A 25,856-nucleotide genomic window follows, 5' to 3' on the forward strand; every position below is an offset into this window, starting at 1 on the left:
TCTCTCCCGTAAGCCACAGTATCTGGAGGAGGCAACGCCAGCGGCCGCCATGCACATCTTCGCACCGACAGTGTGGGCGTGCGCTGCGGCAACAGTTGACCTGGAGGCGGTGCGACGAGCGTTGCAGGATGACTCCTTCGCGCAAGCAAAGATGGCAGAGGTGCACAGGGGCACGGCAGCGACCGACGAGTTCCAGCTGCGAGATGGATTGCTCATCCGTAAAGGGGCCATCTACGTGCCGGGAGACGAACTTCGCGCCAAGGTACTGCAGCAGCTGCACGACGCGCCCACTGCCGGGCACTTTGGCAAGGAGAAGACGGTGGAATTAGTCGCCAGAGACTTCTGGTGGCCCGGAATGAGAGGGGAAGTCGCGGACTACGTGGCGAGGTGTGACACCTGCCAGAGGGCCAAACCAGTGCACAGACCGCCGGCCGGACTGCTGAAACCGCTGCAAACTCCGTTCGAACCATGGGAGAGAGTGGCCCTGGACTTTGTCACGGATCTGCCCAGCTCGAGGGGCAAGACGGCTGTGCTGGTGGTGGTGGACTTGTTCTCCAAGATGGCACATTTCATTCCGTGTGCGAAGGTGGCCACGGCGGAACAAACCGCCAAACTGTTCATAGACCACGTGTTCAAGGTTCACGGTCTGCCGCGGTCTATTCTGTCTGACCGAGGGCGACAGTTCATCTCGAACTTCTGGCAGAAGCTGATGGGCTTCCTGAACGTCAAGATCAACCTGGCGTCGGCTAGACACCCGCAGACCAACGGGCAAGCGGAGCGAGTCAATGCCATCATGCAGCAGTACCTGAGATGTTATGCGAATCAACAGCCTGCGACGTGGGTGGATTACCTGCCTCTCGCCGAGTTCGCCTACAACAACACGAAGCACGTGTCCACGGGGGTCACGCCGTTCTTCGCCAACAACGGGAGGCACCCCAGAACCTTCCCGGGACTGGAAAGAATGGGGGAGGGGGAGCCGCAGACAGCAGATGCGTTCGCGTCAGAGTTGCAGGAGGTCCACGATCAGCTGCGGCGGCACCTGGAGCTGGCTAAACGCGCATACAAGGTACAAGCGGACAAACACAGAAGGGTTGGCGAAGAGATCCATGTGGGAGACTGGGTCTGGTTAGCAGCCCACGCAGTGCCGGCCAGGTCGTTGGCGAAGAAGAAACTAGGGCATAAACAACTGGGGCCCTACCAAGTCGAAGAGCAGGTCAACACGGTGGCTTTCAGGCTGGCGCTTCCGGAGGGTTCCAGGATGCATCCGGTGTTCCACAGATCGGTGCTCACTCCCTACAAGGCACCTCACAGGTTTCAGGAACCAGGAACGGCACCGAGTCCGCTCCGAGAGAGAACCGGGCAAGGGGGAGTGGCACAGGAGGAGCGCATCAACGAAGTCACGGAGATTTTGGACTCCAGATGGGGGGAAGAGGGGGTAGAATACTTTCTCGCCAAGGAGGGCACCCCGGCCAGTGCCAACAGCTGGGTGCCGGGCTACGCTTTAGACGAACCTCTGCTCAAAGAAGAGTTTCATGCCCTCTTCCCACATAGGCCCATGCCAGCAGACTTTTTCGACGACTGGCTTTTCACGCCCACGCTTTCAGCCAGCACGTTCCGGGGGTTCGACTCGGACGAGGAACCGACACGAGACGCCCGTTCCCCGGAGGGGTCACCCTCGGGATCTGCTTCAGAACCCTTGTATTGGTGGGATGATCGACCAGAGGAGCAGTTCCGCAGAAAGTGGCTGGAGGGTCCAGGATGAGCAACGTCTCCAGAAGGAAGCGAGGGAGAGACGGACATGGACGTTTTTGGGGACGACCCGGGTTTCGAGCACAGCGGCACAGAGATGGAAGCGGAGGTGACCGTCGTCGACGAGAGCAGGGAGGAAGAACCGGAAGACTTCAGATGGAGGCCCGCCACGGGGAGCGAACTGTATCCGACATTCGTCCCCCGGACACGGCAGCACCCAGCTCCCGCACCGGAAGGAGGGGAGGGGGGAAGAGGGGGCTTCGAGGGGGGGATGGATGTCAGGGGTTCAGGAGCAGAGGCAAGGGCAAGGGAGGAAACAGAGAGCGAGGGGGAGGAGGCAGAAGAAAAGATGAGTGATGACGACGACCCGAGATCTCCGAGTCTTTCCAGTGAATCAGAAGATTCACAGAAAGGAGCACCAGTGGCCAGGGCAAGGGGGGAGCCTAGGGGGACACCCCAGGAAGATAGAGCCAGAGGGGACTCAGAGGGGAGCAGTTGGAAATCGGGACCAGCGTCACCGCCAGAGAGCAGGGAAGAGGAAGGGCGCCAGGGATCAAGCGCTGGCAGCTCACAACAGGGGGGAGGGCACGAGTCAGGAGTGGCCACACCTCCATCGGGGAGCGAAGAAACGGTCAGACGGAAGGTGGAAGGTTGGGCGCGCGCGCCAAGTTCAAATGCACAGGAAGGTGGCGCAGTAGGCAGCCCGGAAAGGGAGCCAGGTCCTAAAGCCCGGCGCAAGGAGACAGGAGGGTCCGGGGGGTCGGCGTCAGAAGAATCCCGGAAGGAAGAGACCCCGGGGGGCAGAGGGACCCAGAGAAGAACAGTCAGGCGGAAAAGGTGGAGCAGGGCTAGGATATTAAGTTGGTGTACAAGGGGCGGAGACTCAGACGGAGCTTCGCCGATCTAACCATGAGACGTAGAGTTGCACGCAGCAGATTGAGAATGGAAACTGTAACTCAATAAAGACTTTATTTTAATGATCGCTGGCTAGCGTGATCCTCTGTGAGCTAGGATCTGGAAGCAGCTCTGACAACTGTGGTAACCTAAGCCTCTTCACTCAGAGGGTTTCGTACCACTACTGTACAATAACGTATGTTAGAAAATAGGAAGAGCCATGGGCTAGATTACACCAATAGTCGACTTAACTCAGTATACCTCTTCCAGTGATGGCTATATAATAATAATTTATTATTTATACCCCACCCATCTGGCTGGGTTTCCCCAGCCACTCTGGGCGGCTCCGAACAGACTATTAAAAACATGGTAAAACATCAAACAATAAAAACTTCCCTAAACAGGGCTGCCTTCAGATGTCTTCTAAAAGCTGATAGTTGTTTATTTCTTTGACATCTGAAGGGCACCACTATCGGAAAGGCCCTCTGTCGGGTTCCCTTTACCTTCACTTCTCGCAATGAGAGAACCACCAGAAGGCCCTCGGTGCTGGGCCTCAGTGTCCGGGCAGCACGATGGGGGTGGAGACGCTCCTTCAGGTATACTGGGCCGAGGCTGTTTAGGGATTTCAAGGTCAGCAACAACACTTTGAATTGTGCTCAGAAACATGCTGGGAGCCAATGTAGGTCTAGCCAGATACCTCCATGAAGGCAAGACCCCTCTCCAAGTTTCTATAATTAAATTGCATGTATTTAATTCATGCAAGGAGCTCAAGGCAGCATACACGATCCTCTCGCCTCCCTATTTATGTTCACAACAATCTTGGGAGGTGAATTAAGCTGAGAGTCTGTGATTGGCCCAAAGTCACCTGGTGCACTTCTTGCTGTCCAGAGTATACTGCCTCTAAACATGATGGCTCTATTTAGTGATTCTGTCCGTTCAGAAACCTTTCCTTCTGAGTATCACTGGCACAGCTTCTGGGAGTATCTGGCAATGTCATGTCCTTTGCAATAATGGAGGGCTTACTGCTATTACCATGCATCCTGAGGCCTGTTTTCTGAGGTGGCTAGCAAATACATACCCTCCAACATTTCTCCAATGAAAATGGGGACGTCCTAAGGGAAAGCGGGACATTTCAGGATCAAATCAGAAACTGGGACGGCTATTGTAAATCTGGGACTGTCCCTAGAAAAGAGGGACACACGTTTACTGAATGTTACAAGGGTATGAGGAGACAAGTTAGATTTACTTTTGAATAGTCACTCCTTGTTAACCATCCAAGTGTCTGGCTAACAAATTAATTGTTCAAAGCACAACTCCTAAAACTGAGGCATGCGTTGCTTAGGGGAATATTTTTAAAGAGCTGGGAAATTGGAAGCACTTATTTCCTGCTGATATATAGCCATACAGACTCTGTGGTTATTGGCTCTTTGCCCCCTAAGCAAACACCCATTTGTCAAAATCTGGATGAAAATCAGTGTGGATAAGAGTGTAATCCTGCACATTAAACACATAGGCTCAGCCTAGTTTAGGGGAACTGCAAGTCCCATCAGCCCCAGCTACCAAGGCTAGTAGTTAGGGCTGATGGGAGTTAGAGTCCGGCAACATCCATGAAGAGACATGGTTGCTCCTTCCTTGGTTTTAATTTGAAAAGATGGAATGAAGTTGGGTCTTTATAATTTCAAAACAAATGAAGGCCTTGTTTAGGCAGACTATTGACTCGCTGTGATAGATACTTCGCTGTCAGGTACCTGATGTTGGTTTTCATTTGTTTGTTTTACCTGTGTATTTTTAATTGCCTCTTCTTTTATTAATTGTGCTTTTGTTTTATATTTTAGGGTGTCAAGAGACAATACTGAGTTAGATACACCAGCTGTCTAACTTGGTGTAAGACAGCTTTCCTTTTTAACTTTTCCTACATTTCCCTGGGGGTTGCATGCCTTCCCCACCTTTTTTTAAAAAGCAATCATGTACTGTCTGTTGAAAGATGCAAACGAGCACACACACCGCCCTTGCAGACCAGAAAGCTCATCCACAACTGCCAAACCATCACATGGGAACTTTGGCTCACACTAAGCTAGAAGATGTTGGCCAGACCTTCTGGGGGAATAGGCTGTGGCTTCTGCGCAGGATGGCTGATAGTCCTTGCTCTTTATAAAGACCGTACTTGGCCTTCATGCTAAAACGATTGCAGGCAGAAAGCAAGGCAACTTTAGCCCATTTACATCCAGACTTTAGTAAATGCAGAGGGGAGGGAAGAGAGAAAAGGTTTCTGGAGGGATGATCCCACCCAGGCTGAAACTCATCAACCCACTTTGGCTGGAGACACTACATTACAGAACAAGGCCATGGCCAATATAGTCACACAGAGGCAGCGGAGCCAAGGCCATAAACACCTTTTGTTTTTAAAATGATCGTACCAAAAATCCTAGGAAAAAAGTCTCCTGCTTTTTCTTCAAACCACCCTGAATTTTATGGCGTGCGCAACACAGCCTTCCTCCTCCTCCTGACTCTGGAGCCATAATGGGATATTATGTCATCTGTAGACACTGTGACCAAAGCTGAACCCACTCAATCATCTGGATGCATTTATTCTACACGATTAGGCTTGCTCTGAAATAAATCAGGAATCTGAAATCACAATGCGCTTCCATAATGACTCAGGCCATTAAAGAACCATTTATCAAAATGTGAGGGAATGCATCCGTCCTGAGGAATGAGAACGTTATCTGCTCTGTGTTCAAACGAGACCACCACCCTGGGATTTGTGTGTGTTTTATGCGCAGAACATATGTCAAATGCACTTCAGCCCATCTCAGATCATAGATAGGGAACTGTTGAGTGCAGTCAGGGCTTATTTGTCTTCACTGAGGATCAAGGCTGCGTGTTTGACAATATATTACACTTCTTTTTTAGATTTGCTCCTTATAACGTCTGCCCCCCAAATTGCTGATGGCCCATGCTTTCCTGTTTCCTCTCAATCTTTTTCAATCGCAAAGTAACAATTTCACAACAAACAAAGAAAAGTTAATGAGTTGACTGTTAATTAAAGCCTGCAATAGGAAATGAGTTATTAGGGGGCATTTCTTTAGTAATGACCTACCTTTGCTAAATAAAAGCACAAACAGGAAGGTTCTAATAAAAGACACATAGTGTTTTGCCCTCCACACTACACAGGCTGGTATTGCAATTGTATTTAAACAGGGGAGAAAGTAACCAGCAATAAGGTCCTAGGGGTGGAAAGAGAGAGAAGAAAGACAACACAGAATTTTATGGAGATTTGGATGGAGACTTCAAAAGGTGAAAGAACGATGAATGGCGATTTCCAAAGTAATAGCCACTGTGGAAGCAACTTTAGAATTCTTTGTCGCCATGTCCTTCAGAAGCAAACTACACTAAAATGTGAATAAGTCAGTTCTCCAATTTTTTATTTTTTTTAAACCCCTCAGGAGCAAACTTGCTGTAGGAGAAAGGAATGGAGAAGTGGGGAGGGAATGAGGTTCTCAACTATTTTTGCCTACTGCTATGCCCCCTCCTAGTAATTAAAAAAAGGAGGAGGAAGAGGAATGCATAAGCCCTTAATCATCCATGTTTGTCCTAAAATGGATCTATAGCGAGCATTAGCTAATCACAGACTACAACTTTCAAACAGCATCACCTAGTCACACACAAAATTGGGTTTACTTAAGAGGACATCTCAACTCCTTTGTCGTGCACCTTTATGCACCATTAAAATCTTGCACTTTTCCATATTCAGTTTGGGTGTTTACCCTCTTTGCCTAAACTGACACTGTTCAGGTATTAGCTGTAAGGTCTAGCGCCCTCCTCCGCACTCCAAGAACAATTACAGTACAGAAGCTGTACCTCAGGAGCAGGAAATATCCCGTTTCTGGACTCTTAACTCCTAGGAAGGCTTATTTAACCAAATAACTGCCTGCGGCACTTAAGAATTCAGTGGGGAGTGTGTAAAGAACACCAGCAATTCTTAGGAAAGGGCAGAGAAAGTACACCAATTGATAGTCTAAACTACGATAGTCTAAACTAAACACAAGTTAACATGCATCCAAGTGAACAAATTCCATGCCAAGAACAAGACAATTGAGGAAGGGCTGCTGTCGTATACAGTAGTATATTTTCATACAGCACCAGCACCCCCTAGTGGATAGGAAATGGTATTATTAAACACATGCTAAAGATTACTGGTTGACAGTTATGTAGGAGTAAGGTGACCAGACTGCTCATGCTTATTATCCAAGGATTTTGGTAACAAGCATTTCCACCATTATCAAATGCAATCCTATGTCTTGTGCCGTTTGAATTATTAGCGTTCTGCAATTCCTATCAAGCCCATTGTTCAAAAATGTACTTAATACAGTGGTACCTCGGGTTAAGTACTTAATTCGTTCCGGAGGTCTGTTCTTAACCTGAAACTGTTCTTAGCCTGAAGCACCACTTTAGCTAATGGGGCCTCCCGCTGCCGCCGCGCCGCTGGAGCACGATTTCTGTTCTCATCCTGAAGCGAAGTTCTTAACCCGAGGTAATATTTCTGGGTTAGCGGAGTCTGTAACCTGAAGCGTATGTAACCTGAAGCATATGTAACCCGAGGTACCACTGTATATGAACTAAACACACACACAAACACACATACACACACACACGAGTTCTGTTTGTGAAATGAAAACTAATCAGCATAAGCAATGTTGACACTCGCTATTCTACAGTACAGATCCCTGTTCTTCTCTTAGCACCCTAAACATATTTAAGGCCACTTCAATAGAATGTTACACAAAGACAAGACACTTTTTTTTAAGCAAATCTTTTTATTACTGAAATACCCACCCGTTACTTGTTTAAATCTGTACATGCATTTCTTCCATTTGGAAGAGGTTTCTAAAAACAAAAGGAGAAATCCAGAAGGGGCTCAGCTTTCCTTCCGCTCGGAGCTGAATCCGAGAGAAGAACCATAGCATAAACAGCTTATCAATCGAAGCGGCTTATCAATCGAAGCACAAGAGGTGAATATAAAACCTAGCTTTACAATCAATTCCAAAAAAAAGGAAAAAGGAAAAGGAAAAACAGGCTGGAGGTTAGAAGAGCAAAAACAATCACTCCCGGGGAAATCCCTTTTGCAAGCTTTGTTTGTTTTTAAATGAGGAAGGGACTCAACATGGGGCAGGCAGATTCCTTGATGGTGCTCTTCCTGCACTTAACTACCCTCAAAACAAATTATTAATAGTTTTTTCTTGGATTTGTCACCACCAGTCATTATTTAAGAACTAGGAGCAAATGTTTTCTGGGGTGCATGGAGATATGAGAGGCTCTTCTCAGGTTTGGGACTTGTACTTTAGACCACCTCAAGCCTGTTAAAAAATCTCCACGCAGGGCAATCGTTCATGCCTTCTTGTAGACTCTCCCCTCCACAAGTCTTCCTGTGTTGTGCTAGGACGTGCCCTGCTGGCCTGTGCATTCAAGGAGATTAAGGACTCTCAGCATATGAAAAAAAAGAGAGGAAATCCTTTGTCCAAATTTGAAAGTTTACATTAAGTGCCATCTTAGTGCTAAAATGGAAGCCTTCCATGCAACAGTCAGTGAGTGTCCTGTGGCTCAGGAGCAATCACTTAACCTGGATGAGACTACCACCTGCCCCTCTTTTTTCCACAGGCCTTACCGGAGTTTTGCTGTCCCCAAAGCAAGGGATTCCCCTCATGGGATTGCATTGCCCTCCCTGCTCTCAGTCCTGGAGCAGAATCTAGCATGGCTGTTGGGTGCAAAACATATTTCCCAGTGAAACACCGAGACAGAGGCTCCCTGCTGCAATGAGTCTCTGAATTAAAGATGGCACCCAAACCTCTGTTTACCAGGAAGGAGTCACTACACAAGCTAAGGGTCAGAGCAAATGCTCCCCCCCACCCCACTGGTATGAAAAAGCCATCGATCCTAGATATTCTTTTACCACAACACATTATTACGCATCACCTCTAAAAAAAGTTGGCAACCAAAGAACATATTCCAGTGAGCCTGCGCAGACTCACGTATGCTATAGGGTGTGGTCTCTAAAGTGCCTCCAAGCTAACCAGATTCAGAAAGGAAGAAGAGTGTGGCAGAGAAGATAAGGTTTGTTTTGTTTTGTACAAAAATCCAATCTCCCAAGTCAACACCCCTGTAACTACTAGCTGGTGACATCATAAGCCTGGGCCTGGGCCAATCCTCCATCAGATTGAAGTCACTGAAGATGGTGCAGTAAGTGAAAAGGGAACATTTCTTGTGGGGGGGGGGACTATAGCAGAACTATGCAAAACTATTCAAGAGACACAATTCAACAGATCTGAGGAAGTGAGTTTAAGGAAGGCCAGGGTGTCAGGTTAGAGAAAGGATTATCCTTTCTACTGCATGTATTTCTTTAGGAGAGACCCCCAAACCACCGACAACAGCTAAAGCCCCCAAAAGTTCTTCCTAGTGGAAATTAATACACAAAGCAATGGTAGCAGACAGCTGCAAAAGAAAAAGGAGCATTTTACGCTTAGTCACAACGGGTCAGAAGTGGATAAAAAACAAAGAAGAGGCTGTCTAGCGTGCTGCTGGCAGTAAAGGTGCAGGGCATCACACGAACGGAGGAAGACTTTAAAATGGCCAGCTTCGTAGAAGAACAGTCAAGAGACAGGAGGGGCTGCCCAAGCCCCTGATCCCTCAGAGAATTCATAGCCGCGGTGCAGCCTAATTGATCCATAGCAATGCTGGATGCCACAGGAGGAATGGTAAGTGATGAAGACAGTCTGGGTACGAGGAAGGAAATGCCCCGTTAGCTCCGGGACAGCTCTTGAGGCCAGCAGTCTCAGTACTTGGGCACTTTGGTGTAGTCTTCAGTGTGTATGTTCTTGCAGAGGCAGATCGAGAGAATCATCCCCAGGAGCTACAAAGAGTAAGCAAAAAATGAAGCTGGTCAAAGAGATGGTTGGTTCCAAGCACCCTAGGGCTGGGGGATCCCTGTGCTAATTCCCATTTCCCCGCCCTGTGAGGTAGGTTTGGCTGAGAGAGGCAGCTGCTGGCCAGAGGAGCTTCATGGCTGAGTGGGGATTTCAACCCTGGTCATCCACAGACCAGTCCAATACTGCAATCACTGTACCACACCGGACATTGTTTAATCTTTTGTTTGTTGCCTCGGCCCACTTTCAGGAGGAAAGACAAGCTATACATTTAACGAATAAGATAAAAATAATTGGTAGCCCCCCCCTCTTTATTCATTTAAAAAAACGCTTTTATTGTTAAGCTGAGCACTGCAATAAAGTGAAACTGGGCAAGAAAGCCTCTTAGCATTGCAGGTTCAGTTCGTAAGTAGCAGATGTCAGGCTTCAGGCAATCGGTTTCCTCCCCCGTGGCAGTAGATAAGCAGAACAAAGGAAAAGGAGTCTTCTTACAGGTTACAAACTTTAATAATCACAGCAGGAGAACAAAGAACACATCTACTAATAATGGCAGTGCTCCCAATTAAGGAGCCCACCCCATTCGGTCCCTATGAACCTACATCACTTCTACATCTTGTAATCTGAGCTTGCACCCTCTGTGGGTTCTGTTCTGCCACTTTCTGGGCTCTTCTCAACTTTGGAGAGGGTGGTGGAGGAATGCTGTCCAGAGACTGTGAATCTGTTAACCCTTTCTCTTCCCATGTTTCTTCTCCTAGCTGTTCCCCATCCAGTTTTTCCCAGCTTCAGCCTTCTGAACTATGTCCCTCTGCAAACCACTGTTCCAAATCTATACTGTCCTCCTGCTCCTGGGAAGATTCAGGATCTGGAGCAGGGGGAGGGGGAGGCTCCCACCATTCCTCCTCAATGCAACCCTCCTCAGCACCGTCCCTGACAGCAGACTCCATTAATTAGGCAAGGCTAGATTTTTCTTACTAATTGCAGTGCTGGCTGTTTTGGCAAGACCCCTGTATGAGAGAAAACAAAGGCAGAGAAAACAACGCAATCTTAAAGTGTTAACTTCCAGCAAGCGTTTTGTGTAAGAAATGGGAAAGGAGTTGTCAGCACGAGACAATAGTCTCATGCCACATTACAATCCAGACTCTGCACACGCTTACGCTGCTCTGAGATGGTGAAGCATCTACAACTCAGAAGCCACCACAACTGCATAGCACTGTAATGATGGGGCCAGATGAGCAATGTTGGTGTGTGGAGCTCACACACCTTGTGTCCCTTGCTTCTAAGTACAAGATCCATCCGTCCAGGATGCATTCTATAAAACTGTGTGTGTGTGTGTGTGTGTGTGTGTGTGTGTGTCGGGGGAGGAATCTTACCTCAATGACAGCAACCCCTGCACAGACTCCAAGAATGATGCCAAGATTCTCCTGTAGCCAATTCTGCACACCTTCCCTACAGCCCTGGGGGTAAACAAAAGGGTGAGAAAAATGACTTGCCAAGCATTTAATACCATGCAAAAGGATCTTCACTCCCCCTCCTCACTTATTAGCAAGGTGGGGTTTGTTCAGATAGGAGCATGGGAAAAGGCTTTATACCATTGTCCACCCAGCTTCATATTATCTACTCTGATTGGTGGCAGCTCTTTCGTGTCTCAGGAAGAGGTCTTTTTCCTTGGGGGGGGGGGCGTGATTTCTAGATTCTATTCCAGACATTGTGTTAAATTAGGTCCATACAGAAAACAGCAATATCTTAGTAGAAGAAGCGACATAGCCTGCACCTTGTTGGCATATTCCAGCCTACCATCTTTTTTTAAGGTCAGGAAAACTCATACAGGGATAGATACACTTTCTTGGCCAAGGGCCACATTCACCCTTGATAAATCTGCTGGGAGCCTCATGCCAGGGGTTGGACTGGCCAAACCTGGGTGTGGCCACCCCAGACACCCACATGGCAACATACAGAGGCACACACCCCTCCCTTCCTCAACTGATCTGCATGGATCAGTTGGGGGAGAGGGACTATTGCATGTTCTCCACTCAAATGATCAATCTGACAACAGCGGAGGCAGCAATCTGCAACTGCATCTTCATCTGGGCACTGTGCTCTGCCCATTCCAGTGTTGCACCTACTTAAAAAACTGTCCCCCCCCCCCTTTCTGGTGCTGCCACCAAATTGGTCGGGTGTTGGGTGGCCAGGAAAAATTGCTTGAGGTGGCAGATCAGGCCCCTAAACTGAGGCTTAGCTACACCTGCCCTTATACAACCTCCTGCAATGGGATTAAGATTGTCCATTGTCAGACACACTCACCTGCTTTCTAACAGGCCAGTCCTCAACCGTTGTGGTGTTGGAAACAGTACCCAAAGAGCAGAAGCCTGTTTCTGAGAGGGAGTTGGTCGAGTCATTGCCACAAGAGCAAGGGTAGGATGTCTGGTTTCCGTCCTGGAGGAAAGTGTTGTTTTTCCAATTTTCTGGTGCAGCCCAGCCACAGCAAGACAGCTGCCATTGAAGAAAGAAATCACTGTATCTTAAAAGGAGGGGAGGAATTCGATTCCGTCCACACAGAAGCCAAATCTATCAAAATCAAACTCTTAAACAATCTGAGAACCAAAACACAGCCACCTTCAAAATTCACACTGCATTTTGTTATGCGCTTCTCCAACCGAGCAATGTTTACAGGAATGCATATAGGGGACAGTGCACATAAAAAGGAATCTATTGGTAAAAATAACATATACATAAATGTAGTATATTAGGAGAAACTGATTGCAAAAATGTGTGCATTGGTCCGGAACAAAAGGAGAAAAGCACACTAAAATACTGAAGAATTTTCATGAGAATTTTTAAAAAATATTGCAAATGGCTGCAGAAATTTAATTTAATGAATTTAAGATTGTAAAAATGAGAAACAGACACAAGCTTAATAAACCCACGTTGTCTTCTGCAACCTCTCGCACATCAGTTCATAGAACATTGCAATCCCAGAATTAATTCTGCTCTCGCGCCTCTGGATCCAACCCAGAGTTCTGAATTTTCAGAGTGCTAGTAATTTAAAGATAAGACAATAGCTCAGCTCCATTCGTACATGCCACCTCAAACCAGTAACTTAGCCAAAGAATGCCAAGTGTTAAAACAGCAAGTCACCAGAAGATGGCGCTTGTCACCTACTCTCTTCCTCACCACCAACAAATTAAACAAGCCCAGCTGTGGAGAAGGGGGAGGAAGATATTAAAAGCAAACTACTATCAGACAGACAAACCTTAGTTCAGCTTTCCCCAACCCTCCAAATGTGTTGGACTGCAACTCCTCTCAGCCCTGGCCAGCATGCCTGGGGAAGGCTGTCTTAGCCCACAGCCTATTGGCGGGGTGGGGAACCTTTGGCCTTTAAAGGTCAGATTAGTCTCAAGATAAATATCTGAGTCCATCTGTCCCAAATATTTGATTGGAGATCTTGATTCAGCCAGATTTATTGTGGGGCAGCAGCAGCAAGAGAAAGACATTTCTGGCGCAACCAATGGTTTGCCTGAGCAAGGAAACAAATCCTAGTATCCTAGGGGAAAAGAAAGCCCAGGGAGCAAAGCCCATTCACAATGGCCAAGCCATGATTTGTTGCCTGTCTGAGCTGGGACTTAAATCTGCAGAGCCAAATGGGGCTATGAATGTTTAGTTGCAGTGGAGAGTGTGGGTGTAGGTGTGGGTGGGTGTATATATATATATATATTTATATATATATATATATATATATATATATATATGCGCAACATGGAAAACAGTTGCGCTGTTTGTTATTATGACTATGCGCATGAAGTTTCAGAGTTTCATATTACTGAACACCTAGATTTAACAAAAGAGAGCCACAAGTTCAAAAACTTTTGCTCAGTTTTTCATATTCTTGCTCCATTCTTTGTATAAGAGACCGAAGGCTCACTTGTAGCTCAATGAGCATGGAAGCACTTACCCAGAACACACACATGAGAGTGAAGGCTGTTGGGTGAGCAGAAAGGAGGCAACCTCTATGTGAACCTAACCGTTTGTTCCAATGCAATGCTTATATAAAGCCTTAAGAACTTTAGCCTACTGACCTGTCTGCCACAATGCTCCAAGCCAGGCTGGCACAACTTGTGACCTACCAGGTCTGCCAACTGCAGCTCACTAACCAAGTATGATAACCCAAACACATCCTGTCTTTCTTTTTTGCTGTTTCCCACCAGCCACGCATTGTGTTCTGCCTGCCAGGGCCTGAAAGCACACGGAGAGGTACCAAACATCTGGCAGATCTTACAATGCATGGCTGGCGAGCCAACTTCAGCCTGGCAAGTCCCGAGTTGTGCAAGCCTGACGTACGAAAAGCGTTTGCCAAGAAACACACACACACACACACACACACACACACACACACAGGCACACACCAGATGGAAGTCAGAAGGGTTTGAGCCTTCTTGTCCTCAAAGCAAGAGGTTTAGCTATTTATATAATATTTGAAAGGGAAAAAAGAGTTTCAAGATTCCTGAAAGGATTTGCTTTAAAATAACGAGCGTGTGCGCGTGCACACACACACACACACACACAACACACGCTTGTAACTCCACTGCATCTAGAAATATTCCATGGAATTAAATCACATACCAAGAAAGTTCTGTCTTCAGCAACACACACACACACACACACCCCTGCTTCACATGTGTGTCACTTAATATTGATCTGGGGACAACACACACCAGTCAGCTGGAGGCATAGGACCATCACTGAGCTGAGAGGGGCGCAGATTGCTGCCATCGTTCGCAAAGCCAAGGTGGCTCAAAGTGAGTCATTATGAGTATGCAAACCATGGCAGTCACACATTCAATAGTCATAGCTTCATGCAATCACAAGTTTCTGGGGCTGGAAGCTCAGTGGCATGTGGTCCAAAGCAAAGCCAAAGCTTCCTTGTTCATTGTGTGAGGCAACACTTGATTTGTTGAACAAACCACGGTTAAAATCAGGGCTTTTTTTCAGCCTAAACTCGCCAGAACTCAGTTCCGGCACCTCTCAGGTGGGCGCCATTGCCATTATAAGAGAACGAGGGAGGCGTTCATGGTGAGTTCCAGCACATCTTTTTCTAGAAAAATAGCACTGGTTAAAATAAACCATGGTTTCGTGTTCCGTGCAAACACCTTTCTCTCCCTCACCCCCCCCCCAAGCCCATGTAAAATAACTCCTGAGTGAAGTGGCTCTTGCTTGCGTACTGAATATTAGCCAGCCTTGTCTGATCAACTCTTGCATGACCACTCACCTGCAACTGGACATAGTCCCACGCATTCTCAAGGGTCCTATTCTTGTCGTCGTAGGGATTGTAATTCTGAATGAGGTTGCCAGCAATCATATCCAGTTCTTTCCTGAGCTGGTGAATAAAAAAAAAGAGGGGGGGGTTAAGTATTGATCACTCACTCTTTGTCCGACAGATTTCAAAAAGTCATTTAGCCCATTTTGAACACATGCAGGTTACCATACAGTATTAAAGGTAAAGGTAAGGGATCCCTGGTCAGTTACGTCCAGTCAAAGGCGACTATGGGGTTGCGGTGCTCATCTCGCTTTCAGGCTGAGAGAGCTGGCGTTTGTCCACAGACAGCTTTCTGGGTCACGTGGCCAGCATGACTAAACCGCTTCTGGCGCAACGGGACACCGCGACGGAAGCCAGAGCACATGGAAATGCTGTTCCTACCACAGTGGTACCTATTTATCTACTCGCACTGGTGTTCTTTCGAACTGCTAGGTTGGCAGGAGCTGGGGCAGAGCAATGGGAGCTCACCCAGTCGTATGGATTTGAACTGCTGACCTTCCGATCGGCAAGCCCAAGAGGCTCAGTGGTTTAGACCACAGCACCACCCATGCCCAGCATACAGTATTAGGTTCACCTAAAAGGCACAACCAATTTATAAAACTGCAACCTTTCTAAACATGTAGTGAAGATATATATATATATATATATATATATATATATATATGAGGCTCGGGTTGCGAACATGAACCGTGTGGGATGCACATTCGCAACCCGCGTCTGTGCACGCACGGGTTGCGGTTTGTGCTTCTGCGCATGTGCGACCGCCGAAATCTGGAAGTAACCTGTTCCAGTACTTCCGGGTTTTGGCGGTTTGTAACAAAAAAAAAAAAGGAAACCTGAAGCGGCTGTAACCCGAGGTAATGGGGCCTCCTGGCGCTACCCCGCGGTTTCTGTTCTCATCCTGAAGCAAAGTTCTTAACCCGAGGTACTACAGTGGTGCCTCGCAAGACGAAATTAATCCGTTCCGCGAGTCTCTTCGTCTTGCGGTTTTTTCGTCTTGCGAAGCACAGCTATTAGCGGCTTAGCGGCTATTAGCGGCTTAGCGGCTATTAATGGCTTAGCGGCTATTAACGGCTTAGCGGCTTTAAGAAAAAGGAAACAAACTCACAAGAACTCGCAAGACGTTTCATCTTGCGAAGCAAGCCCATAGGGAAATTCGTCTTGAGGAACGACTCAAAAAACGCAAAACCCTTTCGTCTAGCAAATTTTTCGTCTTGCGAGGCATTCGTCTTGCGGGGCACCACTGTATTTCTGGGTTAGCAGAGTCTGTAACCTGAAGCGTATGTAACCCGAGGTACCACTGTACACAGTCCAGAGCTTCATAAGAAGCAAGGATGTATGGCTTCTGGATGGACTGGCTAAGTCCCTAGATCATCTCCTCTTCAGACAAATCATCATTTTCTGAAGGAATGGGTGGGCACCATACTGGGTCAAGCACCTACAAACATCCTCATCCTCCCCCCTCCTTTCCTGAGGGAAGGCTCTGTAGAGAGAGTGGTCAGTTGGCTGCCTCAGCTTGAAAACATCTTGAACATCTTCTGCTCAACTCTCATTTTTTGCACTCCACCTCTCATCCCCCCACTCCCAGGGCTCACCACCCTTGGTGATACTTATGCCATAAGTATCATAGCTATAGGAGACCAGTTCAGGTCAGGATCTTCCCAGAGGATGTTAACTCAAAATTAGCATATTAGTGGTGGAATTGTGAGGAGATTCAGCCATTCTGAAGCTGGTTTTTTTCAATGAGAGCTGCTATTTAACAGCATTTGCCTCCATAGCCCTTCTTTCTTTAGAGAACAATGTCAATTTTCCTGCAACTTAAGAAAGCCTAACGCTTATGTTACTATTTTCAGCCAAACTGGCAATAGCCCAATACAAGAAATCATCAAAGCTTCCTATGTGGGAGGCATTATTTACTAATATATGGAACATTGCTTTATCTGAACGCCTGGTCAGACATAAATGTGTAGTCTGGAGCAAAGCCAAATGAGACATTTTTGACGCACACTGGTGCCCATATTTTTATTAAATAAATAGGGAGAGTCATAGACGTACCCCTCCCATGACTCACTCCTCATTGTGGTTGGGCTATATAAATTCATCTTAAAAATGTGGCCATATGTAACTGCATCTCTTTATTTTGTTTTTACATTGAATATGCTCTGTGTATGGTTTTGTTGTTGTTTGTATGGTTTTGTGTAAGTTTGTACACATTTCTATAAGTCAATAAAAATAGATAGATGATAGATAGATGATAGACAGATAGATGATCAATAGATGTGTATTACTGAACCTCCAGATCTGCAAATGAAGCAAATTCCCCCTGACAGCAATGCAACTGGGTCACAGGTTTCTTCCCCCCCAGATCTGATTACTGTGCCTGTCTAGGCCAGTAAAGCGGGAGATCTCTCTGACTGCAGCTTGCCACCAGTTCATGAGCTCACTTAAGCGGGATGGCCCAGTTACTGCGCTAAACCACACTGCCAGCCTGTCCCTGTCAAGCTATTTTAAATAAAGCTCCTCTTCCGAATTCTGCAAGCACAAAGTACCCAGCACTCGACTGCACAAGCTCGAGAGTGTCACGCTGGGGACAAAGCTGGCACTTGAAGCATTTGTAATGGGCTTTCAGAACTAGGTCAAATTTCCACAGGGCAGCCAGTCAAATAGATCTCCATATGGCAGCCCCGCTCAGCCCCAATGAAGCTCGCACTCTCCTCAGACATACAACCGAGCAAGGCTGTTCTCAGTGGTGGCTGCATACAGACTGCCTCCGAGCAAAGCCGCTCCGAAGGAGGCTGCATCTGCTCATATATTCCTCCTGGCCATGCAGTCAGATGGAAGAGAATCATACAATCACTCCCAGCTGACGTCTGGCCCTCTGTTACTCAGTTTACATGGCCAAGCTCTCTGCCTCTCGCCCCAACTCCTCCCAGGGAGGAAAGGAGGGATGAGCAGGAAAGCAACTTGACCTGGTTCCTGCCACTAATGCAATTGGTCCTGGCTGCCTTTGTCCTCAGTCATAGATGGCACAAAGGCAAGGAGCCTGTGGGTTTTCATTGTCCCTCCCCTCTGCTGTGTTAAAAAAAGAAGACCGCTTTTACATGCTACAGACTCAAAATGTGGAAAACCGAAAAGGTCCGAGTTTCAAGATTGTCGGTGGCAAGTGATGCTTTCCCACCCAAATGATGTGGGCATGATGCACTGTACCCTTTGCCTAGGTGTGGGCTCACCAGACCTTAGCCCCAGAATTTTAGTGTCATGTGTGAATGAGATTAGAAATGCATGGATTAGTTTAATGCCCATGTTTGTGTACTGTGCCTTTTCCTTGTCATGCAACTACAGTCTGTAGCTCCGCACCCCCTCTCCAAAAGCCATTCCTGGTTAAGTAGATGACATGACTTCCAAATGCATCCAGCCTTTTCCTCTCCAAAAAAGAACAGGCCACAAAGGAATTCAATGTCTTCCCCCCAATTCCCCCAAATAACACACACACACACACACACTAGTTGCTTCTGTGTGTGATACAGTATAAAACATTTATTTAAAAAAAGAAAATAATATTCATCTCTTGTAAAAAATAGCCTGGATATTAAATCAGATTATTAGCATGTGGAGCCCACACTCAATCTGTTAAAAAAATGAATCCACAATCACCTAACAAAACACAAGGACGTTCCACCTGAACAATGGCTTGGTGTGTTGCATCACTGAGCTTCATGACCACAGGTTCCCCTCTTCCCTCCATTTGCATATTTGCAATTTCCCCTGGGACAAGATGTCACAGCAAGAAATGTGCATGACATCTCAGGGTTTTTTGTGTGTCACCCTCAGCAGGATACTATTCAGAGGATAGTTTGAAAGAGTGAAGGGCTACAAGTGTGGATCTGTGTGGGATGTGGAGCAAGGAGACGCGAGGGAACAGAAACCAAAAAGGGGAGGAAAGCACAAACTCTGCTTGAGAGCAGAGGGGGAATACCTGACTGGTCCAATGGCACAAAGAACACAGTCATGCTAACGGTGTATATTCTAACCCTAAAAAAGGGTACCTGCTTGTCACATATACAGGAAGGGACAGCAACCGAGAGCAAGCCCTTCCTTCTAGTACAGAGTTTCTACAGGGTACTGCCAACAGCTGGAGGTTTTGGAAGAAGAAGTCAGCCAGCTTTTCTTTGGCCCGTTTGTGTCACTGAATCATTGGGGAGGACTCCTGAGGCACGAGCCCAGCAAGTGTCAAGTAGGTGAAGCACAAGCTCACATCCCGAGCTATGTACGGTACAGGCGTCTGGGTTACTGTCTGGCAGCCCCAGTTATGAGATCAGACAGGAACAATGAAATGTTTCACAATTTCCCCTTGATGAGAGTTTGCATACATACCATGGAAAAGCAAGAGAGGTCAAAAGTTTCCATTTAGTACTACCTCACTGACTGCAAGTCAAATTCCAGAAACAGAGGCTCTTCCACCCCCCGTTTCTGCCTGAGTGGGCTCCCAATAATTTCCATATAGTGCACATTAAATGCAGACATGCATTTTAATATCATGCCTTGCTTGGCCCAAAGTAAATGAGAGTTGAGGGGAAAGTATCTTTGAGAAGAGGCAAGGCAAAGACAGGGCTGGTCTAAGACATTTTGCTACCTGAGGCAAAGATGGCACCCTGTCCCCATTCCATTGACAGAAGCCAGTTGTATGGACAGAGAGTCGTACTTCAACACAGGCGGTGAGACAGCATCCTCCAATGCACCTGAGGACAGTGGGCCAACATAAGATGTGCAGACCATGTGGTACACCCAGTTCTGTCCTTCTTGCCCCTATAATCTGCCTCAGATTATTGGGTAGCCAACATGGCGTCCTCAGACATTGCTGTACTCCAACTCCCATCATCCCTGGCCATGGCTCATTGCTGGAGATAATAGGAACTGAAGTCCAGCATCATCTGGACTGAAAGTGAGATCATGAGAGCATCCTTGCTGGATGAGGCCAAAGGCCCATGTTGTTCAACTTTCTCATATCATGCTGTGACTAACCAGATGCCTATGAGAAGCCTGGAAGAAGGACCCAAGTGCAACAGGAATTCCTGACAGGAGCAGTGTGTTCTGGGTAGGCCTGGTTTACTTCCAGAGAACCTGTTTATTGAGCCCATAAGGCCTTGCTTCAAGCAATTATCCTCCCCAACACTTGCCACGGCATTTTCTTGCCACTTTCCTTCCGGCAAAAAGTCCGAGGAGAGAAAGAGCGCTTGTTGCACAAGAGCTCCAAATCCACTTTCAACTGCAAAACCTGATTTTGCTGTTATGCAACTGAATCCCACCTGCAAAATTGCACTGGTAGTTTCATGGCCCCAGGAGACATATGAAAGCTAAAATTTAACCAAAAGAAAGTTCTCCTTTGCACAGAATGAAACACTCAGCTATGCAACATTGTGACTCAGACCACTGGATGAGAGAGGGATAAGACAGTGCCCTGCCAGCTTTGCCTCCTGGCAGCCAGATTCTAGCTGGAAGTAGGCCCACCTTTATCAAACAACATGAGGGGAGAGGAGACTGGTGTGCCAGACTCTTCCTGCCAAGAAGAGTTCTGTGATGTTTCCAAAGATGCCTCCCCACCATTATGAAGCAGAAGAAAAATGAGGCTTCGGGACCAAACTCTGTTGCTAGAGCAACCCTGCAGCAACTTCTCCACACAGAGGCCTCCATCTTTATAATGTGGAGGAAAATATGACAAGCCAAACCCAAAACATCTACAGCATCAAAGGGAGAAAAATATCTCAGAAAACCAGACTTTGAGGGAACAAAAAAACCCTCAATCAAAGACTGGTAGCAGCAGAAGAGTTCTGGAGAAAAAAATTGCTGGAGCTTCATGGAATAACATGCCTGAAGAAGGAAGGAGGTGGCTATTGCAATCTTTATACATTATACCTAGCCAGGGGTCTTTTTCTTTGGCATCAGGGAAAATATCTCTTGCAGACTTTTTCTCTTAGCGCAACAGCAACCTCAGCTGAAGTGAAAGAGGTTGCAGGAGAAGAGATCCTGAATATTGTTGTTGAGCTTGTTATGCAGTTTTAACTGGCTATTTTACAATGTAAAACAGCCAGTTAAAAGCACAGAACAGGTTCAACCACTGCAGGAGATCATAAAAAGGTCACAGAAGAGACATTTAAAAAAATTCCATACAAACAGAAAAGGCTTTACTCCATCCAGTTTGACACTAACTGTAGGAAGGGGCTCAAGCATGTCAATTTGGCAATTATGTAAAGCCAAATTTTACATAATTTTTACCACCCTGCTTCAGACCCACACTATACAAAGGAAATGTCCCTGTTCTCATACCAAGGATGGCTGTTTGAGCCCACTTTCTCTTTCACACACACACCACCACCCAGAAAAGTTCTAGTCCACACGCTGCATTCATATAATCAGCACTGGCCTATTCTGCTTTGGTTCCAAAGCTAAAACAGTGCTGGTCCTTTTGGTAAACTATATACTAGAATTACATCTTTGTCTCAAAATACAGCTCAGAAATAAACACAGCTGCAGGTGTGAAGTGGCAGCCTATCCACATATCAGAATGAAATAAATAAAATGCCATGTCTGGGCAACCCTACCCTTTCAGAATTTTATTACGGTTATTTATTAAATTTATTTACCATTCCTATAATCTGAAGATCACAGGGCAGTTCACAGTATTAAAAAAACAAAATAGTTAAGAATTTAGCTTTTGAAGGCCACCAGTGGTAGCTCTAGGACACTAAAATAGCAACGAAACAAGGAGTGGGGTGTGCCATGCATGACAGCTGGCAAACAGGGGCTTTTCCAGGTTTATAGACACAGTTGGAACACATGCACCTAAGAGGAAGCACTCAAGTGGGGAAGTGGTTAAAGTAACTTTCTCCCAGCTGCTATTTCATTTTTAACTAGGCTATGGACCAGGAACTTGTGGCCCTCCAGATGTTGCTGGATTATCACTATCATAAACTCTGACCATCGGCCATGCTGTCTGGAGCGGATGGGAGTTTGTATTCAATCACCAGCACAGGATCAGAGCTCCTCTACCCCCAAATTAAATCATGCCAGTTTTATTTACATTGGTTCTCACCCAGATTCTAAAAAAATGTGCCACCACTTCTGAGGCAGGAGGCTACTACTGAGCACCAAGTCTGCATGGCATAATGTGTCAGCAGGGAATAAGGGTTTAGAATTTCCCAGCCTTCTAATAATAATAATAATAATAATAATAATAATAAATTTTATTTATATCCCGCCCTCCCCAGCCAAAGCCGGGCTCAGGGCGGCTAACAACAATCAAATAATCAAACAATCAAATAATCCAACATTCTAAAACATTTCATTATAAAAATTAATTAAAATCAAATTAATGGCAACCGTTAAGCAAAGTTCTGTGCAGGTTGCCAGAGGAGGGAGTCAGGCTGGGCCCTGACCAAAGGCCTGGTGGAACAACTCTGTCTTGCAGGCCTTGCGGAAAGATGTCAGGTCCCGCAGGGCCCTAGTCTCTTGTGACAGAGCGTTCCACCAGATTGGAGCCGCAGCCGAGAAAGCCCTGGCTCTAGTTGAGGCCAGCCTAACCTCTCTGAGGCCTGGGACCTTCAGGATGTTTTTATTTGCAGACCGTAGGTTCCTCTGTGGGGCATACCAGGAGAGGCGGTCCCGTAGGTACGAGGGTCCTAGGCCGTATAGGGCTTTAAAGGTTAAAACCAGCACCTTAAACCTGATCCTGTACTCCACCGGGAGCCAGTGCAGCTGGTATAGTACCGGATGAATGTGATCTCGCCGCGAAGACCCCATAAGGAGTCTCACTGCGGCATTCTGCTCCCGCTGGAGTTTCTGGGTCAGTCTCAAGGGCAGCCCCACGTAGAGCGAGTTACAATAATCCAGTCTGGAGGTGACCGTCGCGTGGATCACAAAAAACCCCAAAGTAGACTGCACCCCAGTTTTAGGAGTTGCCCTTTGAGCAATTAATTTATTTTCTAGACTCTTCACAACCAAATTATGTTAACAGCGAAAAGCAAATTCAACACAAACCATCCTAGACCCCTGAAATATGCAATAAATGCTATGGGTTGACTTGCACACTCTCCTCCAGTTCCCCAGATCTGCCCCCGGGGAGGAAGAAAGGTGAAGTCCATGGTGCTAGCAGAAGTCCACTAGTGAAGCATTTTATTCTGCCTTCTGTGTTCATTTGGCATAAACCATCTGCTTTTGTACATAGAATCACAGAATTGCAGAGGACCATCCAGTCCAACCCACTGCGATGCAGGAATATTAAGCTGTCCCATATGGGGATGAAACCTGCAATGTTGGCGTTATCAGCACCATGCTCTAACCAACTGAGCTATCCAGGCGTATGTTTTGTTTAGCTCGACCTCATGATATTGTATGTGTGGGAACACAACAATCAAGAGAAATATTTTGAAAGGAAATGTGACCTTGGGCTAGTCATTTGCCCAAGGACTAGCTCTTAAATCTACAAGAGCTAGATTTAAGAATTTTCCCAGAGAGGAATGGCAAAGCTAAGTTCTGCATCAGAAACCAGGAGCAGATGGTGAAAGCACAGTTTCCATGGAAGAAAGCAGGTGGGAAGAAGAAGAAGAAGAAGAAGAAGAAGAAGAAGAAGAAGAAGAAGAAGAAGAAGAGTTGGATTTGATATCCCGCCTTTCACTCCCCTTCAGGAGTCTCAAAGCGGCTAACATTCCCCTTTCCCTTCCTCCCCCACAACAAACACTCTGTGAGTGGGGCTGAGAGACTTTAAAGAAGTGTGACTGGCCCAAGGTCACCCAGCAGCTGCATGTGGAGGAGCGGAGACGCGAACCCGGTTCCCCCGATTACGAGACTACCGCTCTTAACCACTACACCACACTGGCTCTCACACTGGGAGAGGAAAGGAGTCACTTACTCTATCCCGCTGGAGGTAGATGAGCACGCCAGCAGCTATCTGGGCTATGAGGATCAACAACAGGCAGGTGAAGTACTGAAAAAAAGAAATAGCACAACATTACTTGGTGTTTGGCATGGTCATTACTATAGACAGCAACCTCAGGAAAAGCTCTTCAGGGGACAGCCTATGGAACAGAGTTGGGCCTAAGAAGAAAGAGTTTTTGAGATAGTCTGCTTTCTTTTTAGGAGTGCATACAGTTATTTCCCATGCAACACATCCAATAAAAACATTTCCCCCCATTTTTGCCTACTCTTCAAGTGCAATAAGCTCATAAATTGGCTCCTTCCAGGTGTTCCAACAAGAACTTGGCCCAGGTGTACACAGGGTAGTTGCCCAAGTTGGAAGCAGTTCAAGAGTCTCCCCCTACATGCCTGGTACTCATTGTCGCATAGCTCAAAAGCTTCGCCCGATATACAGGAGTATCACTTTTCACGATGCAAAAAAGGAAGACAGTTCAGCTGCCGGACTGAGTACAGCATACAAAGGACAACAGATGTCGAGACAACTATTGGGGCTCAGAGCATCCCAGAAGATTCAGGAAAGGTCTCATGTAACACTTGGATTTCATGATACATATGAGAATCAAAAATAAATAGTAGAATTCAACAATACACTATTACAGAAACTTCATTTGTCTAAGCCCTGTTCTGGGGACTCTCCCGTCCCCCACTTCCAGAGCCAACTGAGGGGCATGGGAGGGGGGCAGAATCACAGTAGGAGAAGGGGGAAGCCCACTGCACAGTGGAAGTCCTTGCACAGAGCTTCCACTGACAAGGCTTCTTGGGTTAATCCCACCCATAATTTTCCTCACCTACAGGGGAGAAAAGCTCCCATAATGGCAAGTGCAAACTGAAACCTGGGGTAATACATAATATTTATACACACATATGTATAGAGACAAATTATTTCACATCCATGCATCTCTCTCTCTCTCACACACACACACACACCAATATTCAAAAACCTGGTCACACCTATTTTTTACCTATTAGCAACCCAATATCATTCCATCTTCATATGTCCTTATTTAGATTAATTATAGGTTACTGATTTATTTTTAAAAGAAACCACCACCTTATCCAACAAAATAGCAACATGATAATCAAATGAAGGAGCTGGCAATCACTATTCCTTGTCTGAAAAGGGCTTTGCATGGACATCAAAGAAACATAACAGGCATCAGGTGTGTTTTCCCTGGGAAAGGGACAGGACAGGACAGCCAAAGAGACTAAAGTTGCCACCTGCTTAACTTTGGAGGCCCTTCTCTAGATGCCTCAGTTTGCTGTGAAGCCAGGAATGTCTCGCTTAGAATTCCGAAGTACTGTACTTCTCTATCAACTGTAGTCAATATTCCTGCATGCCTTGGTCTCTAGTTCAACTGCAGCCCTCAGGCAGTACCAGCAAGTCACTTAAAGTAGCATTTATCTCTTTTCACTCACCAGACCCAAGAGACAGCGGATCTCATTGACTGCTCCAATGCAGCCCAGGAACCCCATCAACATGGTCACAGCACCGACTCCAATGAGAATGTACGCCCCAATCTTAAGCGATGACGATGAGGTCTCTGTGGAAACCAGAAGAGAAATGGACACAAAGTGAAGGAGGATTCTTTTAACGTTGGTTAGCTCCAGAAAAACAAGACTGCTCAGAGCCACATGTGCTTCAGAGAGCTAAGAACTTCAGGCCTAGATAATCAAAGGCCACGTGAAGGTTGCTTGTGATGGAGGGATCCACAAATAGGCAGTCAGAGAACTGAAGTGGGGCGATGAAGGAGAGAAGGCTGCATAATAGGAACTGATGACTAGGCAAGCAAGAGGCGCACAAAAGAAGACTTTATCCTGTCTCTGTTCGCTCTACCCCCAGAGTCTAGTTAGCTGCTCCCAAAAGGTTCCTCTGAGACAACTGCCAAGTTGCAAGGTAGAATTGGCCTTTGAAGGATGCACATCTTCTAATATGCAGCCACCAAACCCCAGTTATCCCCCTCTAACCCAGTTCAGCAAACACCCTTAAAAAGGTAAGGAAAGGGAACTTGCCA

General features: G+C 46.6%; 1 protein-coding gene and 1 long non-coding RNA gene across 3 annotated transcripts in view; one reads left to right on the forward strand and one right to left on the reverse strand.

Annotated features, from left to right (window-relative positions):
- Positions 1-25,856, forward strand: part of LOC308475470 — a 597,484-nt gene that overhangs the window by 396,163 nt on the left and 175,465 nt on the right. The gene's annotated exons all lie outside the window — the stretch shown is intronic.
- Positions 7,441-25,856, reverse strand: part of CD82 (CD82 molecule) — a 69,999-nt gene continuing 51,583 nt past the window's right edge. For both annotated transcript variants that reach the window (XM_081002216.1, XM_081002217.1), the window contains 6 exons: positions 25,261-25,385; positions 23,780-23,854; positions 14,827-14,934; positions 11,865-12,053; positions 10,934-11,017; positions 7,441-9,550 (listed from right to left, as the gene is read on the reverse strand). In XM_081002216.1, coding sequence (XP_080858342.1) covers positions 9,473-9,550; positions 10,934-11,017; positions 11,865-12,053; positions 14,827-14,934; positions 23,780-23,854; positions 25,261-25,385 — 659 coding nt within the window. In that variant the 3' untranslated portion in view covers positions 7,441-9,472. The remainder of the gene's footprint in view (positions 9,551-10,933; positions 11,018-11,864; positions 12,054-14,826; positions 14,935-23,779; positions 23,855-25,260; positions 25,386-25,856) is intronic.

Source organism: Podarcis pityusensis, assembly GCF_964106645.2.
Source record: "Podarcis pityusensis genome assembly, chromosome: 1".
In the NCBI taxonomy this organism is placed as follows: Eukaryota; Metazoa; Chordata; class Lepidosauria; order Squamata; family Lacertidae; genus Podarcis; species Podarcis pityusensis.